The following is an 18,774-nucleotide window of genomic DNA, read 5'->3' as shown; positions in this document are numbered from 1 at the left end:
TGGGTTGGAACCGACTCGATGGCACTTAACAATAACAACATGTCAATTTTTGTACAGTCTGATATAAACCCAGAATTACTATTCTAAAAAAATTCAACAATGTGCAGGGCAAATGGCACCACATTATTTTTTTAATATGTCTTCCTTTGATTATTACGGTTAAACATGTTTTTCATGTATTTATTGACTGTAGTTGCTCTTTTCTGATTTACCTACTCACAATCCTTGACCATTTTATTGATATGTAGGAATTTCTTTTTTTTTGGGGGGGGGGTGGGGAGTTCTTTTAATAAATTAAGAATAATCCTACTGGAAGTGTTACAAATAACTGCCCAATCTGCCCCCAAACCACTGCTGTCAAGTACATACTGCGTGACGTACTCCCCAGGGTTTCCAAGACTATAAAGCATAAAGCCTCACCTTTCTCAGAAGAGCGGCTGGTGCGTTTGAAATGCCAGACTTGTGGTTAGGAATCTAGCACTTAACCCACCAGGGTTCCTTGTCTTTACCCCCAGATTTGCTATAACAGTAGGGATGTAATGACATGAGCTCACTATCATCAAGTTGTAGCTAGAAAAGACAAATGAGGAGAAGAAATGTGATGTTTTGTGCTCAGCTTTAGAGAAGCACTGAGTGACTGAGAAGAAGATAGTTCCTCTGTTTAAAGGCTGTGAACTGACCAGCAGAAGTGATACAAAAATATATAATATTTTAGTTACATTATTAGTCAATACTTTTTCAGTAATTTTAGCTTTTTCATCATAGTCCAATATAATTATACATCACTAACACACCACTGCAGCCCCTAAGTCCATACATACAAGACTTGTCATCTCAGTTAGGATGGGGTTTATTAAAAACAAAGCAAGAGATGGCAAACTTCAACCAGAGTGTAGGATTGTGTGAATATCAGTTACATTACCATGTGGATGGGACTTGAACCACAATTCTGGAGCCTTCTAGACTGATTTGGGGAGCATAGGCTTCTTTATTTTCAATCTGTGCTGTGTCAACCACTACCTGAGAGAGAAACAAAAACAACAAGCAGATTTCAGAGAGGAAAATGGATCAGAAACAAATCTTATACACGAGCCTATTTGTGCTGAGTGACTCTTAACAAGAATATAAATCCTGAGTTACATCATAATGAACAACAGTGGCATCTTGAAATTTCTTAGGAAGAAGAGTGAAAAGGGAAGCCCATCTCCTGATCACATCTATATGGAGGCAATCGAAAACCATAAAAAATGCCAAAATACACACCCATCTAAGTATTAAGGCCACAGCTAACTCCTGAAATATGCCCCCAAAATAGAAACAAATGACCATATCAGCACATGTCCAGAAGTGAGATAAAGTGATTGAGGCAAATGAGCTGGAAGTAGACCTATACTTCATACTGGAAGATGGGCAGGCTTTGGAAATGTCTGAGAAGGAATTCAGAAAAATGATTATAAAATATAACAAAATACTATACAATGGAGTTGAGAAAAATAAGGAAGAAGTCAGGAAAGTGCTACAGGAACAATCAAATAAAATAGACACAGCATTGGAAACAATTCAAAACCTACAGAAAGAGATCCAAATGATTAACAACAGAATATCAGAAATGGGCAATATACTGAAAGGGCAAAGGAGTAGAACTGAAGAGAGAGAAGCCAGAACTAGTGAGCTAGAAGATAAATCTCTCAACACTATTAAGATAGAAAAGCAAACACAAAAAAAGGATAAAAAAATCTGAAGAAGGCCAAGATTCATGTTGGAAAACATGAAGACAAATAACTTGAGAATTATCGGCATTTCGAACAGGAATCACACAAGTCCACAAAGGAGATAGTTGAAGAGCTTCTGGAAGAAAATTTCCCTAACATCCTGAAAAGTGAAAAGATAAGCATTCAAGAAGGCCAACGAACACCAGGAAAGATAGACCCTAAAAGACAATCCCCAAAAATGTCAGCATGACTGGCTACCACAAGAATAAACAAGCTGTTCACCAGCAAGCCATCAAGGCAAGCAATCAAGATCCTTCAGGACAAACTCCCCTCTAAGACTGAAACTCAAAGGGAACATATGAGCAGGCATATAAGCTTGCTGGTGACCACATTGGTCTACTGGTGAATAGAAGAGTGGGGGGAAAGCCAGCAATGAAGAAATGGGCTGAATTCAACCACAGTCCATTGACTCCTATTGACCTGGAGATGAGAGAAAAGGAAGGATTGGTTGGTCCAAAGTGTGGTGAGACCTGGGGACAACTGAGACCATGGAACAAAGGACATAGCCACAGAGGGCTAGAGCCGAGAGTGAAGCATCCAGCTGATGTGAAGTGAGGGAGATGCACAAGAACACCCAAACTTGCAGACCGTACCCATTTGGCCTAGTCTCAATGGCTTGATAATCAGAACTCTGTTCGAGGAAGATTACAAAAAAAAAAAAAAAAATTTTTTTATTGATAAAGGAAACAAGGGTAAATTGCTACAATTTGATGATCCTGACCTATACTCAGAGAGGTAGTAACTCTAAATACCAATAGAGAGGGAAGGAGTCTTCACATCAAGTTTCAAGGCTATCGCCTCTGTATATACAGGGTAGACAGGGCGGGGCAACTTAGACACTGGCTATCTAACATCGGGGGAGGAGGGCTATAAAGGCACGAAGTGACAGGCTTACAAGGTTTCATGATGGAGTTTAAAAGTATGTCGGGAGAAAAGAGTTCCCACTAAATAGTTTTCAACTTGTCTAGATGGGTCTGGTGAAGAGAGATGGGGACAAGATTCTTATGATTCAATAGTGAGTAATTTTTATCATGACTAATTGCAACTGTCACAATTGTAAAGGTAGAAGTTTTATAACAAAAACGGGAGTGATTAATATTATAGTCCAGAAACAGAGGATCCTACGACCATCAAGTGAGGTGAGCACAAGCAGAATGCGAGAGCTTATCCAGAGAAGCAGCAACGCCTGAGGTGGAGGCAGACATGGAGAGGGGGAGTGGCTAAGGACTCTAGATTCATGGGAAGAAAGGGACTAAAAACTGGTGGCCAGGAGGTAGACTTGTAGAATGTGCCCTTTGGAGGTGTAAATTATTTTATATGCCTGTGTTCTTTGTGTTTTTTTTTATTAAAGAGCTAGTGAACAGAGAGAAATACTGTTAATTGAGGGTGCATGGAGGGGATTACAATTATTGTAATGAGACAAGACAAGGTGTATGATTTGTTGAATGTAAAACTGATGATCTGCCCTGTGAATTTTCACTCAATTGTCAATAAAAACCTTTAAAAAAAAGGTGGTGGGGGGTTGGAGATAGAGGTAAATACTGTTGACTGATGGTACATGGAGGGGATTGTAACTATTGCAATGAAGCAAAGTATGATTTATGGAATGTAAAACTGATAACCTGCCCTGTAAACTTTAACTCAATTTACAATAAAAACTTCTTTAAAAATTAAAAATATAAATAAAAAAAATCAAACCAGTGCTTCAGAAAGTCCATTTGTAACGACTGAATAACAAGTGAGACGTGGATGAAGATTTTTTTTCCTCATTATTTTATCCTCAACCGTCAACAAAGAGCTCTGGTGGCAAAGTGGACTGATTATGTGTTGGGTGGTTATCGCAAGGTCAACAATTTGAATCCACCAGCCACTTTACAGGAGTAGAAAGATGAGGTTTTCTGCTCCTGTAAGAGCTCTGGTAGCGTAGCGGTTACCAATCGGGCTGCGAACCTCAAGGTCAGCAGTTTGAAACTAACAGTTGTTCTGCGGGAGAAAGATGAGGCTTTCTGCTCCCATTAAGATTTATAGCTTCAGAAACCCTGTACAGGGTCGCTGAGTCAGAACTGAATACATAGCACATAACAACAACAACAACAAAAGCTGCAGCCTCAGAAACCCTATACAGAGTCACTATTTATTGAAACTGACTCCACAACATCTAACCACTACCACCAAAAACAACAACCATCAATAAAACCAGAACGACGTGAGCACTGATGAAGGACCAACTATTCTTTTAATGATTTCTTCTTATTTGGAGGCGAGTAACTCTACACAGATGGTATATAATCTAGAGTTTAACAAAGTAAAAGCATCTATTTTCAAGTAATTAAAATAAGTCAAAGAAATTAATCATAAAACAGCTTAAAAACAAATCTGTAACATTTTAGAAGGGGTAAAGCCATACATGATCCCAAATTCAGCCTCTAAGGGAACACATTTTCACTACTATAAACAGAGTTTTCACAGCTGGTCTGCAGTATCCTTTGGAAAAGACTTCCTGTCCAAGGAATACCCATTGTTGAACTAGGCAGGTGTTTCCTCTCTCCTCCCTTCCCCCAAAACATAATCTAAAGGTTCTTTGTCAGTCACACACAAAGGTCCCTATGATCAAGGGGTAGGGAATTAGAATTTTTCTGCTTCTAAAAAAAATGGTCTTTTTTTTTTTTTTTTTCAAACCTACAATGTTTTCTAAATACAGTTTGTGTCCTTTTACCTTATTTTACACACTGATGTGGTGCTGTGGTTTAATGGTCCAGATTGCAAAGCCGTTTGAACTGCAAGGTTGGTGGTTCAAGCTCACCAGTCACTCCTCGGAAACCCTATACAGGGTCGCTATGGGTTGGAACCGACTCAGCAGCACTTGACAATAATCTAGAGCACTAACTGCTATGGTTTCTTCTACTTTCAGCTGAATTGTCTTTGAGGATGTGGAACAATCTACAGGCAGTGGGGTGGTGGTGGTGGTGGTAGTTCTGATACTAATCAACAGACCTTCATCTAGTCCTTTCCATGACATGCAGCCTTGAGCTGAGCCACCTGAGATCTTATGTACAAGAAACAAAAGGACAGCATCCTCCCAACAGAAATTTTCATGAAGAAAGTAAGAATTAAACTAAGAGACAGTCCTTGATTTTCCAATTAGTCCTTAATTTCAAATTAGCTTCCTCTTACCTCTGACTAAAATGCTGTATATTTTCAAAAAGTAGTAGTTTAATTTTAAAGAAAGTAAGATCAAGCATGTAAGATTATTTGGGCCAAAGGTGCCAAACAAAACACTAAATGTTTTCAGATGCTGACCTCCTAAACCCACCCAGCTTGAGGCAAGGTATTTTTATTCCCCAACATAATCTAATAATTTCTCTTGCCCTCCTCCCCAAGCATCTTACAAATATAATGCTCAACATGGAAATAGTTTTTAATATTATACATAACTTTTATTACTGGTATTTTGCATATACATTTTCAACTTTTTATTCTGAATTCAGTGGCTTACAGAGTAGATCATCAGTTTGATGGTGGACAATTCAAACACATTTTGTTACATCTTATGGACTGTAATCCTTCAATGTAGCATCATTTAGCCCACACTTCCTTCCTGTGTTTCTTGCTTTCGCTCTTTCCTAAGCTTTCAGAACTCTGGGGTATATGGTGCCCTTTTGATCTCAAATGGATGATTACTCTAAGGTGTGTGCATCTTACTAGTGCTAATGTTTCCCTTTATAGGCCTGTGCATTGTTTGGCTGAAAATTGAGCTATGGGGGTGAGTTCAGTTCCAGACTTGAAGGATGACCAAGGGCCATACTCTTGGGGTTCCACCCATCTCTATTTGCTCAGTAAGCCTGTTTTTTTTTTTTTTCTTTTTAAAATGATTTTGAGTTTTCTTTCACACTTTCCTCCTATTTTATCTGGCAAGTTTTTTTTAATTATCTTCCAAAGGGGCAAAAAAGCCCAAGCCATTATTTTTGTTTTGGTGTTATTTTATTACCAAGAAGGAGATAAACAGAGAGTTGAGATACAGGGATACAAAGTGACTGTGGGTAGGGGCATTACTTACACTGCTGTGGTCAGAGGAGAGGCCACCTTGAGGAGGTGATTTGAGCAGACACCAGAATTATGAGAAACAGTGAGCCATGTCAAGATCAGAGAGAAGAATGCTCCCAGGTAAAGAGCACTAAATGCAATGGCCTGAGACAGGAACAACCTTGGTACATTTGAAGAACAGAAAGAGATCCACTGTAGTAGCTACAGGGGAGCCAGGTCAGGTCATTATTAATATAACAGTATTCTTAAAATGAGGAAATTCTATAATATCGTTATGTAACTAGGCACCTTACAAACAGATAGTATCACTCTTTAAAAAAAAAAAAAAAAAGCTTTTTTAATGCTACACTTTCTTTACCTTTTCTAGCTGGTCTAAACTGTCGCATGGTAGAACTTTTAAATTATTCAGTATTTTCTTACACAGGCATGCACCTACATCCTCATAAGATTGAGAAGTCTTTCTCTGCTCTCTCTCTCACCTGTCACACACATTCACTCACCAGTCCAGCCTGGCCAAATAGCAGCTGCACGGCAGTTTTGCAGGCACCTCGCCATGTGGATGGGCAAACCTGGTTCAGCACTTCAGTCACAGGAAAATCGTCCCTGGCTGTGATTCCATTATAGCAGCCTGCCTCCTTGATCAGCTGTAACATTGTATGCTATAGATTGATAAGAAGAGAGTTTATCACACAAGATCAAAGTTAGACCAGGTTCTGTAATTATAGAATTGTGTTTACAGATACAATCATTATCAAGAACAAAGCATTTTGGGTAAGTACACCCAAATCATGTCATTTTAATTTCTTGTTGTTGTTGTTGTTAGTGCCATCTTGTCAGTTCCGACCCATAGTGACCCTGTATAAGGGTTCTAAAGAGCAGCTGGTGAGCTTGAACTGCTGACCTTAAAGTTCAAATGGCTTTGCAGTCTGATGCATTAACACACAGCGCCACACCAGGAGTCCTTAAGTAATTGTTATCTGTCACTCTCAGGGATTTCTTAAACTCTATACAGTGAGTCCTAGCGTGGCGCTGTGGGTTAATGTACCAGACTGCCAAGTTGTTTGCACTGTATGCAAGGTTGGGTGGTTCAAGCTCACTAGCTGCTCCTTGGAAGCACTATAGAGGGTTGCTATGGGTTGGAACTGACTCGGTGGCACTTAACATTAACAACAGAGTAAGCAGTGAGATTTGGATATGGGTGCATAGTATGCATATTTAATTTCTGTACTAGTGCAAAATATCACATTATTTAGAAATTTGCCAATGCAAACTAGTTAATGAATCCTGAATTCCTCTAAATAAGGAAACAAACTCATCTGGGAAAAGTGAATGCTAATTAAAACCTCAACTGTATTTTGGATGGCTGAGTGGCTGTTGTTGTTGTTGTGTGCCATCGAGTCGGTTAGCATGCCTAAATTCAAATTCTATTATGTTCGAGTAGAATGAGCTGGGGCCTCGCTTCTCCTTATGTGTGAAATGGGAGAAAAGATGGTATATAAGCATCACACAAGACAATGCATACGAAGTACTTGGCATAATGCCTGACACACATGATGCTCTTTAAATGTTGTTACTGCAGTATTCTGACCAGATCTCTCCGCATACTTAATCTGTGAAGCCCACTAAGAAACATTAGTCATAAACAATATTTTATAAAGTACTTTCAATCCCTTCTTGTGAAACATTAAAAAAGTTATGAATAAAACCAACTTGGAAGAAAACTAATCTCTATAGTCCTCCTTTTAGACATCAGCTTACTAAAGAAGGTCAATGCCTCCTTCCTTGACTTTATAATTTTTTTTTAATCTACCTAGATTGTTCACAAATTCACTGTTTCCCTTAAGAACTCTATTTTCAAAGTTCACACTTGGGTTATTGGAACCCCATAGAAAGCTACCGTCTTAAGTTTCAGATTGTCGGCGGCCGACTCGTTAAAGGAGACACCCTTCAGGAAGTGCGATCCTATCTGCACGGGGACGGTGGGGAGCTCACACTGCATGGGTTGCGGGGGAGTCTGCCTCCGCCCTGTCTGGTGGGCTTCCACTTCACTGCAGCAACCCTGAAAAAGGTTTGGATATGAGAAGCAGTGACCCACAGTTCACCTACTAAAACACAGGTTCACATAAGACTGGCAGACCAGGGTTTTACCAGAAATAAAAGTGTACCTGTAAACTTGCTTCAATTGCCTTTGGATTCAAGTGGAAGCCAGCTTTCATTGCATATTCACAGTGACCTAAGCTTTCCAGAGCTATCTTATACGCCTGCAAAGAAATTGTTTTCAAGAATCATGATTATATTGCCGATTAAAAGATTATATGACCAAGTCTAATGAAAACAGACATTTAAAATTTCTGTAGTTATTACATTACTTCAGGCCAATTATTATTTTACTACTCTTTCCACTTGGTTAAACATTATAAATCTAAGGCCTCTTTTCCATTCCTCCAATACCAATATGGTAGTTCTCACAAACTTACTTGTAAAGCACTGTCAATTTTTATGTTCAGTTCTTTTAGCTGGTGATCAGGAATTGCTGCACTTTGAGAACAGAAGAGCTGCTGAACTTCAATTCCTGCCAAGCAGCCATCACACCCTCTTTCTCTTAGTCTAGATGTTGCCTGCAACAGAAACAGTGACTGGTAGGCAAAAAAGAATGCTACAGTTACTAGCAAAGTTTAAGCACATGAAATAAAGCAAGAAACCACCTAAGCATTATATATAAATCAGAGCTTCTGGATTATTTGTATTAGAAAATGAGGTGTCAGATGTACAGAAAGCCATGTTAACCATTCTGAAGCGAAAGCAAACTTAGTTTAGTATAACCCTATTTTAGAAACCCAGGGAGGAAAATGTACATATTTTAAATTTCCCTGCTTTAAAAAAATTACCCAGAATATTGGTTTCTAGACTTAAAAAAAAAAAAAAAAATGGGTACACTGCAACATTGAACTAAAATGCCACACCAATACAGAACAGAAAAAAACACATACACACTAAAATTATTAAGGGAAAAACAGAAATTTAGAAATCTGCATCAAAAAATTAAACACTTAGTGTTCAGTCATTAAATATGGTTATGAAGAAAACAAGGAAACACCAATCTGTGTCATAGTATGATGAAATGCCAAAGTTATATATACATATGGAGCAGGGCTAGAAGATGATACAGAAAATATATATCTGATTTAGTAGATGGGTAAAGGAACTCAGCGTGAACTGCTCAATTTTTAATTTTATTGCAATAGTATTTGTATAACAACATTTTTTAATGATTATTTTTTGTTCTTCTAGTCCAGCATCAGAGTTGAAATATTTACCAAAATCGCAGGACTATAGGAAAATAAATATCAACTCTTATTAATTGTAATATTTAAAAACGATACATGACTATGCTTATGAGCATTTCCTGAACCCTAGCAGTCTCTCAGGAGTCCTGTTGTGGCACTGTAGGATAATGCAATGGACGGTAAGGTTGGCTTTAACTGCAGGCCAGCACTTCAAACCCACCAGCTACTCCTTGGAAAGCCTATTTATTCAGGGTTGCTATGAACTGGAACCAACTCAATGGTACTGAACAACAACAGTTCTCAACTTAAATTAGTTTGACTCATTCTAAGCATTGTTTACTCACTCAACTATTTAGCCCACAAGGGTGTTTCAGGTGCCACCAGACACTGTGGAACACAAAACCTAGTCCTTGTTCTCCTGGACCTGACAGCTTCATGGGGTAAAAAGTCAACAAATAAAACACAGAATTAAGATTCTGTGAAGATGGCAGCATAACCAACTATTATTCTAATCACAATACAACAAGAAATTTAACAAAGAAATGGTATTCAACTTAGGGATTCTGAATAGGGAAGCCGAAAGGAAAGCAGTGGGGTACTGTAGTTAGGCAAGAATCAAAGAATCAACAAATTGTATAAAGCAGGAAAATAACTTCCTTCCCACTGCTGCCCCTCCCCTTGGCTATGGCAGCCACTGGCTGCTGTGACCTGGGGAAGTGGCACCAGAAACAAAGCCTATTTTCCTGACGATCACACCCACTGCCTGGAAGCTTCTGGGCTAATCACCAAGGCAGACCTTGTACCTTCCCCAAACTCACCAGTGTGAACTGTCACATAAGGCCTCTTCTACAGTCTCTGCTCACAGTCAGCACTCTACAGGCCTCCCTGCCCACCATAACTCAGGCCTCAGAAACCAACAGGAATGATCTCTCGCTCTCTGGAGACCAGTTTTGGAATGCTCCCCCTTACAGATAACACCAAGGACTGCTGAGTAAGGTTTGTGTGTGTGATAGGAAACAGCCATCTTGAATGGAGGCTATACCCACAGCTAATACAGGGTGGGCTCTGATGGCAACAAGGCAGACCTTCCTGTTGTTCAGGGCCGTTGAGTCAGTTCCAACCCCTAGCAACCCTGTTTTACGGTTTCCGAGGAGCAGCTGGTGAGCCTGAACCACCAACCTTGCTGATCAAACTGACTTTGCAGTCCGGTGCACTAACTCACAGCGTCACACCAGGATTCCTCCTTAAGGGTCAATTTATAGTGTTACAACCCCTTCCCCAACCAGTAACTGTCCTGCTGGACTGATACAAACTCCTACAGAAGGTGGGTGGCTTAAGTGGAGACTGCTTCTCTAACTACAACAGGGCAATGGGGCTCTGAAACCACCAAGATCTCTTCCAGAAGTCCTTTTGGGGAGTGCCAGCCCCACCTTTTCCTGAAATGGAGGAAAGTCAGGCTGTGCTGGCCTAAACGCCAGCTCAGATATAAGTAGTCCCAAAGTGCAGGAAAAGAAACCTTGGGCAAAAACAGAGGGCAACACCCAGTCTCCAATGGGGCTTGCAGAGTGTGGATTTTATGTATAAAAATGTGATTGTAGAAACAGAGAACGGAAGGAAGTAATAATCACAGAGAGGCCAGTGCTTCCCGGCACACTGAGTATACTAATACACTGATTAGCATATGGCATCTCTCCTGAACGGTGCCTGCTGGTAGATAGACTGACAGAGGTTGTAAACAAAAAAATTAGATTGAGACTTCTGATTCCCAATTAAACCAGGAAAGGAGTAGGAGTTACAGAAAGGAAAAGAAAACTGTAAGCAAAAACTGAAGGCTTTGCCCACCTAAGAGTTTCTTGCAGAAATTAGTATGGGCCAAAACACCAAATACTGGAGAAAATAACATCTTTGAAAATTTTAATGCCCACCAAAAAAAAATCACAAGACATATGAAAAATAGAGAAATAATAACCTATCCAAATGAACATGACAAACAGAGTGGAAGTGCATCTAAAAATGACCAAAAAATGAAAAATGGGTAGAATTTAATATGGCAACATTGAACATAATTAAGAACTAAGGAAAAGCACAGACAAATTAAATAAAGAAAACAATGTAAGAACAAAATGAAGATCTAAAAAAAAGGTATTGTAACTGAAAGGGACAAAAACTGAAATGATAAACAAACAGGACTTATCAAGAGATTTAATCAGGCAGGGAAAAAAACGGAATTATAGGACAAAATCGTTAAAATTACAGATAGTGAAAGCAGTAAGAATGAAGGCTCAGAAAGACTGAGCGGAGGTTGTTGTTAAGCACTGTCTAATCACTTCCAACTCATAGTGACCCTGTACAGGGTTTCTTAAGGTTGTTGAAATCTTTGAAAGTCCAGAAAGCCTCAACTTTTTCCTGCAGAGTAGTTGGTGGGCTTGAACCACCAACTTTGTGGTTCACAGTCTAGTGCTTATTTTCTGGAACTACCATGCACTCATGGAACAAGAAGAGACATAATATATGCAACACAGGAATTCCAGAAGGAGTTGAAATAAAGGGACAGAAAACATATCTGAAAGAATGACAGAAAATTTCCTCAGTCTAATGCAGGACATGAACCTACAAATTTAAGATGTTTAAAGAACCCAAAACAAGAAAACCCCAAAAGAGACATCACAGTTAAGCTCTCAAGAAAATGAAAGATAAAGAGAGATAAACAAACAGTTATATACAAAGGAACCCTAATAAGTACAGTTTTTTTTCTCTCAGAAATATTGGAGGACAGAGGCAATGGAATGATATAAAGTGCTGAAAGCAAAAACAAACAAACAAAACTGTCAACTAAGAAAACTATACCCACCAAAATTATCTTCAACAATGACAAGTGAAATGGACATTTTCAAAGACAAACAGAAGCTAACAGAGTTCATATTTACTGAATGGTCCTACCAAAGTACTAATGAGAGTTCTAAGATAGACTGGAAAAGACACTGGAAATAATTCAAAGCTATGAATAAGAAGAAAGTTATCTAGTAAGGGAAATGGATATACAAGTATTGCTGATGCTGTTTTTAAGTGCCATCAAGTCTTCTGATTCACAGCAACCCTGTATAGGGTTTCCAAGACTGTAAATATTTGCAGGAGCAGAAACCCTCATCCTTCTCCCATGGAGCAGCTGGTGCATTCAAATTGCTGAACTTGAGGTTCAAAGTCCAGTGTTTTTCCTACAGAATCATTGTTCTCCCTCAGACAAGTATGGTAGTAGTGGTGGTGGTGGTGGCTGTGTGCCACTGAGTTGGCTCTGACTCATAATGACCCTGTATAGGATTTCCAGGGCATAGTGGTTACGAATCGGGTTGCAAACTGCAAGGTCAGCAGTTTGAAACTACCAGCTGCTTGCTCCGTGGGAGAAAGATGAGGCTTTCTGCTCCCGTAAAGATTTACAGCCTCAGAAACCCTGTACAGGGTTGTTATGAGTCGGAACCGACTCCACAGCACACAACAACAACAACAACAAATCTGTAAGAGAGCAGAAAGTCTCATCTTTTTCCTGAAGGGCAAATGGTAGATTTGAATGCTGATCTTGCGGTTAGCAACCCAGCTAGCATCTACTATGTAAAAGCTAGTAATAAGGTATTCATACTTGATAATAAAAAAAACATGAAGGACAAAACATTGAGAATTAACAAATATATAAAAGGGATGGATAAACTGTTACATGAAACATGACAACACAAGTGGGAGGAATAGTATATAGATAGCGAATTTCTTGGATTACCGAAGGTAAACTGGTACCAACTTAACCTAGAATGTTATAAATATAAGCTCTTAAATACATTATTTAAGGAGCTCTGGTAGCGTACTGGTTATGAATCGAGCTGTGAACCTCAAGGTCAGCAGTTCGAAACTATCAGCTGCTCAGCAGGAGAAAGATGAGGCTTTCTGCTCCCGTAAAGATTTACAGCCTCGGAAACCCTGTTTAGGGTCGCTATGGGTTGGAAGCAACTAGACGGCACTTAACAACAACAACAAATACATTATTCATCATTGCCATTAATATATAAAAGATGTACACAAAAGAAAAGGAAGAAAAAGCTCACTACAATCAACCAACAAAACACAAAAGCAAGCAGTATTAAAAGACAAAAGAAAAAAAGGTTAGACACATGAAACACAAATAAAATGACAAAAGTCACATCTTAACAGTAATTAAAATGTGAATAAACTAAATAGTTTAACCTAAAGGAAGAAAGTGGGAGACTGAACCAAAAAATCATGGTACAACTATATACTGTTTATAAGACACACCTTAAATCCAAACAAACAGACAGATTGAATGAGAGAGAATAAATGAAGAAATATTCTGTGCAAATAATAACCAAAAGAGAGCTGGAGTGGCAATTTAATTAGTCAGAAGAAACCACCTTTTTAAGCTCAGAAGAGCTAAAGGAACACTGTTGTTGTTGCTGCTAAGTGCTGTAGAGTTGGTTCTGATTCACAGCAATCCTGTAGAGGATTTCCAAGGAGCAGCTGGTGAGTCTGAATCACTGACCTTGTGGTTCAATATGAGTGTAAATCAAACAGTACTACCACTAAGGTCCCAGTTCATACATGCACAGGTTTATTTCAAACTAAGCAAGTTTAAATATGTCTCTGTGATTAGTGGCTATCAAAACTTGGGGGGTTAAGATAGAATCCCCACTGAACCATTTTCCTCTTGTCTAGATGGGGCTGGTAATGATGAGGATAGGATTTTATGATTCAGTTGTGAGTAACTGTTATCGGGACTAACGGGGATTGTCACAGCTGTAAATGTAGATAGAAGAGGTGTAACTAAATGACAGTTAATCAGCCATTTCAGGAACAAAGGATCCTAGGACCACTATGAGGGAAGAGCATGAGAAGAGTGAGGGACCCTAATCAGAAAAGCAGCGACTACAGAGATGGTGGCAGAGACAACGGCATAGAGAGACCCAAGGGCTCAGAAAGGCTGAGGGCCAGCAGGCTGGTTTGCAAAATGTGTCCTTTGGACATTAAAACTAATATATATTAAACTAATATATTGGTTATGTGTACATAAAAAAAAAAGGCAATAGAAGTAATAAATACTGTTAGCTGATGGTACATGGAGGGGACTGTGATCATTGCAATGATTTGTTGACTGTAAAAACTGACGATAAGCCCTGTAAACCTTCACTCACTCAATTCACAATAAAGCTTTAAGAACACACACCAGAGTGATTCACTTAAAGAACAGAGAAAATATGAAAGGCAAAAAGCACTCCAGTGGGTTATATGAATAAAATATGATACAAAAAAACCACAAAAAATAACACACATTTTAGTCTCATTTGTTGTTGTTGTTGTTAAGTGCCACTAAGATGGTTTTGACCCATTGTAACCCTGTATAGGGTTTCCAAGGAGTGGCTTGTGAACTTGAACTGCCGATCTTGTGGTTCAAACCAACTTTTTAGCCCAGCACATTAATCCACAGCTCCACACCAGAGCTCCTTAGTTTCGTTGGTAAATTGGTTATGTGCCATGGAGTTGGTTATTATACCCTGTATATGGTTTCTGAGGCTGTAAATCTTTACAGGAAAAAAGAGTCTCATTTTTCTCCCACAAACAGCTGGCAGTTTCAAATTGCTGACCTTGAAGTTAGCAGTCCAACTCATAACCACTATGTTACCAGAGCTCCTTTTACTCTCACTTGTTGTTGTTAAATGTTGTTGGGTCGATTCCGACCCAAAGCAACCCTGTATAGGGTTTCCAAGGAGCAGCTGGTGAGCTTGAACCACCAATCTTGCTGTTCAAACGACTCTGCAGTCTGATGCATTAGCCCACAGCACCACACCTAGATAATCTCACTAGGGTGGCTTAAAAAAAATCCAATTGGAATAATGGCTTCTGAGAGGATCTGTTGTTGTTGTTAAGTGCCATAGAGTCGATTTCGACCCATAGCGACCCTGTATAGGGTTTCCAAGGAGCAGCTGGTGAGCCTGAACTGTTGTTATGTGTCACGGAGTCGGTTCCGACTCATAGTGACCCTATACAGGGTTCCAAGGCTGTAAATCTTTACGGGAGCAGAAAGCCTCATCTTTCTCCCGCAGTACAGCTGGTAGTTTTGAACCGCTGACCTTGAGGTTCTCAGCCTGATTCGTAAACACTATGCTACCAGAGCTCCTTGCTTGAACTGTACAATTAGTTAAATTCAAGGCACAGAGGTCAGCTCAGAAGAATATGGCAACTATTTTTTAGAATTTCCAAGAGGTCATCTTGATAGATTTTCTTGAAGGACACAGAATGATCATGGGGGCTTATTATGAAGAAATTTAAAGAAAATTTTGGTGAGAGAAAGGCCATGAAAGTTGCCCTGAGGAATTTTTTTCCATCATGGCAATGCACCTGCTCATTCTATGGCTGTCCTATGAGAATTTCATTGGGGAACTTTATCCCATCCACCCTACAGCCCTGATATTGCCCCTTCAGACTTCTTTTACTCCTTAAACTCAAAGAACACTGAAAAGAACTACGATTTAAGTCTCTCAAGGATGCCAAACTGTCATTTTGAAGGGTTGTAATTCAAAGAGCACAGAATTCTTCAGGAAACTCAGAATTTAGAGGGATAGAAACACTGCCTTCAGAAGCAAATATACCTAGATGGAGAATTATGTCAAGAAATAAAAATTGCAAATTTTACTATTTTTGTTTAATAAAGATTTCTAGGATTTTGTCAAAAATACTTCTATAAAAAGATAAAATTAAGGGAGAAACAGAGAGTACTACAGTAATAGTTGGAGACTTCAATATAGCACTTTCAGTACTAGATAGAACATGTATAAAGAAAATCAACAACAGAGGAACACCACAAATCAACTGTATTTAAGTCACATATAGGACATTCCACTGAAAAATGACAATATACATTTTGTTGTTGTTGCTGTTAAGTGCCGTCAAGTAGGTTCTGACTCCGTGACCCTGTATAGGGTTTCTGAGGAATGGCTGATAGCTGTGAACCACTGACCTTGTGGTTAGTAGTCCAGTGCTTATTCTACAGCAACACACCAGGACTCCATATGCATTTTACTTCAAAGCAATTCTTGATAATTTTTAGAAAGACTGAAATCATATGAAGTATTTTCTCTGACCACAATGGAGTGAAACTAGGACTCAATAAACAACAACAACAACAACAACAACAACAACAACAACCCCTGGAAAATACACAAATATGTGGAAATTAAACAGTACACTATTAAACTACCAATGGGTCAAGGAAGAAATCAAAAGAGAAATCACAAATTTCTTACATTCAAATGAAAATGGAAGTACAACATGCCAAATTATGGGATGCAGTGTAGGCAGTACTCAGAAGAAAACTTGTAGCAATAAATGCCTACATGAAAAAAAAAAAGATCTCAAATTAACTGCCTAACTGAACAACTTCAGTAACAACAAAGAGCAAAGTAAGCCTTTTACCTGTCAAAAGAAAGGAAATAACAAAGATTAGAGCAGAAGTAAAATCAAAACCAGAAAAATAATAGAGCATTAATAAAACCAAACGTTGGTTCTTTGAAAAGATTAATGAAATTAACGTTAGTTAGACAAAGATACAAAAAAAAGTCAAACAAAATAAAAAAGACAGCGAATATCCCAAAGAGGCCACAACACAAGAAACCTTCTAAAGAAAACAGTGGTATTTAGCAAAATTTCAGGTTACAAAAGGCAACAAACAAAATATCAGTTGGGTTTCTATATAACTGAAATGAGAAATCTGAAAGGGGATTAGTAAAACAATTACATTTATAATACCATCCAATAGAATAAAATCTCTAGGGCAACATCTAACCAGTGACGTGAAGGATTTACACAATCAGTAAAAACTATCAAACACTGCTTAAAGAGATTAAAGAAGACTTAAATAAATGCAAAGGATGTTTATGGATCGGAGGACTTAATATTGTTTAAGATGTCTACCCAAAATGATCTACAAATTCACATAAACCTGGTAAAAATTCCAAAAGCCTTCTTTAAGGAAATCGAAAAACCAATCTTCAACTTTATATGAAAAGACAAGGGGTCCCAAACTGCTAAGAGAATGCTAAAAGAGAAGAAAAAATTACAACGATTCACACTTCCTAATTTAAAAATACATGATACACCTACAGTAATGAAAACAAACAGGTACTGGTATTAACAATAAACACATAGACCAACAACAGAAATTGAGATTCCAGAAATAAATGCACACATCTATGATTAACTGATTTCTTAACTTTTTATTATGAATTGAATGAAGGCTTACAGATAAGATCATCAGTTTGATACTCAACAAATCATAATTTTGTTTCATCTTAATGACTGCAGTCCCCTCCATGCACTGTTATCCTGTTTCCTCCTATGATTCCTATTTGCATTCCACCCACCTTTCCAACCCTTCTCAACTTTGTCCTTAAGAAAATACTGTCCTTCTGATGTCGAATGATTGGCCATTTCATGGTGAGCATAACTTACTAGTGTTGCTGTTATTACATGGAGGGGATTGCAATCACTGACAAGAACCAAAGTGTATGATTTGTTGAATGTAAAACTGATGATCTTGTCTGTAAACCTTATTGCATTGCTGAAAATTGGGCCACAAGGGTAGGTTCCTTTCCAGACCTGAAGGGTGGTCAAGGGCCATAGTCTCAGGTTCCTCCAGTCTCTGACAAATAAACCTGGTCTTTAAAAAATAAGAATAACGTTTGAGTTTTCCATATTTTCTCTCATTCTACCCAGATCCCTTTAATGTGCTCCCTTTCAGAGCAGTTGGTAGTGGTAGCTGGGCACCATCTAGCTCTTCTGGTCTCACAGTTGTGGAGACTGATGTTCGCATGTTCCATTAGTCCAGTAGACTAACTGAATCTAAGCCTCTTCAATTTTTATCCCTCTTCTTTCTTTCACACATGGAGAAACCAATAGCTGCACCTTAAGACAGCTGCTTGCGAGCTTTCGAGATTCCAGATACTACTCACCAGAGTAGGATGTAACCTGTCTTTGAGGATTATGTTATGCCATTGACTATGGTGATTCCTGAGGCTATGGTCCTCAGCCCCCAGGCCCAGCAACTCATTGACTTAATATATTTGATGATATCCAACTTTTCATCACTTTGCCTACTGCATGCTCCACCACATTATAGCTGTTTATAGGAAAGTTAAATACTACTCATGTACAAGTATCCTCTTTCAAACTCACATATATAAATACACATATAGCCCCACTCTTTCTTTCACCCACCCTTACCCATTTAGCCTACGTCTCAGTCCATGTGTCTATGCACAGACAATTGTTGTTCCAAGGTTGTGCACATATCACTATTTACCTCTATCCCCTTTAGCCCATGCATACCTCCCTGTGTCTTCATTTATTTTCATTATTCTTCTGCCACTTTCCCTCTTCTTGTATACTGCCCTCCCCATCACTCAAGCTAACAAGTGTCTATCCTCCAGTCAGGAAATTATTCTCCCTTCTCTCCCACTCCTGGTAACCATCAAAGAATGTTTAAGTATGAAAACCCTTTTTTACAATAATGGTCTCATGCGATATTTGTCCTTTTGTGATTTTACTCAGCACAATGTCCTCTAGGTTCACCAAGTTATGAGGTGTTTCACAGCCTCATCATTATTATTCAACATTGC

The 18,774-nt window shown here is 38.7% G+C and overlaps 1 protein-coding gene across 1 annotated transcript in view; it reads right to left on the bottom strand.

Annotated features, from left to right (window-relative positions):
* Positions 1 to 18,774, bottom strand: part of KIAA0355 (KIAA0355 ortholog) — a 70,084-nt gene that overhangs the window by 20,771 nt on the left and 30,539 nt on the right. Inside the window, exons 3-7 of the mRNA XM_006867318.1 lie at positions 8,294 to 8,434; positions 7,982 to 8,077; positions 7,714 to 7,875; positions 6,317 to 6,475; positions 923 to 1,020 (exon numbers count right to left, since the gene is read on the bottom strand). Coding sequence (XP_006867380.1) covers positions 923 to 1,020; positions 6,317 to 6,475; positions 7,714 to 7,875; positions 7,982 to 8,077; positions 8,294 to 8,434 — 656 coding nt within the window. The remainder of the gene's footprint in view (positions 1 to 922; positions 1,021 to 6,316; positions 6,476 to 7,713; positions 7,876 to 7,981; positions 8,078 to 8,293; positions 8,435 to 18,774) is intronic.

Source organism: Chrysochloris asiatica, unplaced genomic scaffold (genome assembly GCF_000296735.1).
Source record: "Chrysochloris asiatica unplaced genomic scaffold, ChrAsi1.0 scaffold00104, whole genome shotgun sequence".
Classification (NCBI taxonomy): domain Eukaryota; kingdom Metazoa; phylum Chordata; class Mammalia; order Afrosoricida; family Chrysochloridae; genus Chrysochloris; species Chrysochloris asiatica.
Note: the sequence above shows the minus strand (reverse complement) of the source record. Positions and strands in the feature narration are given on the sequence as shown.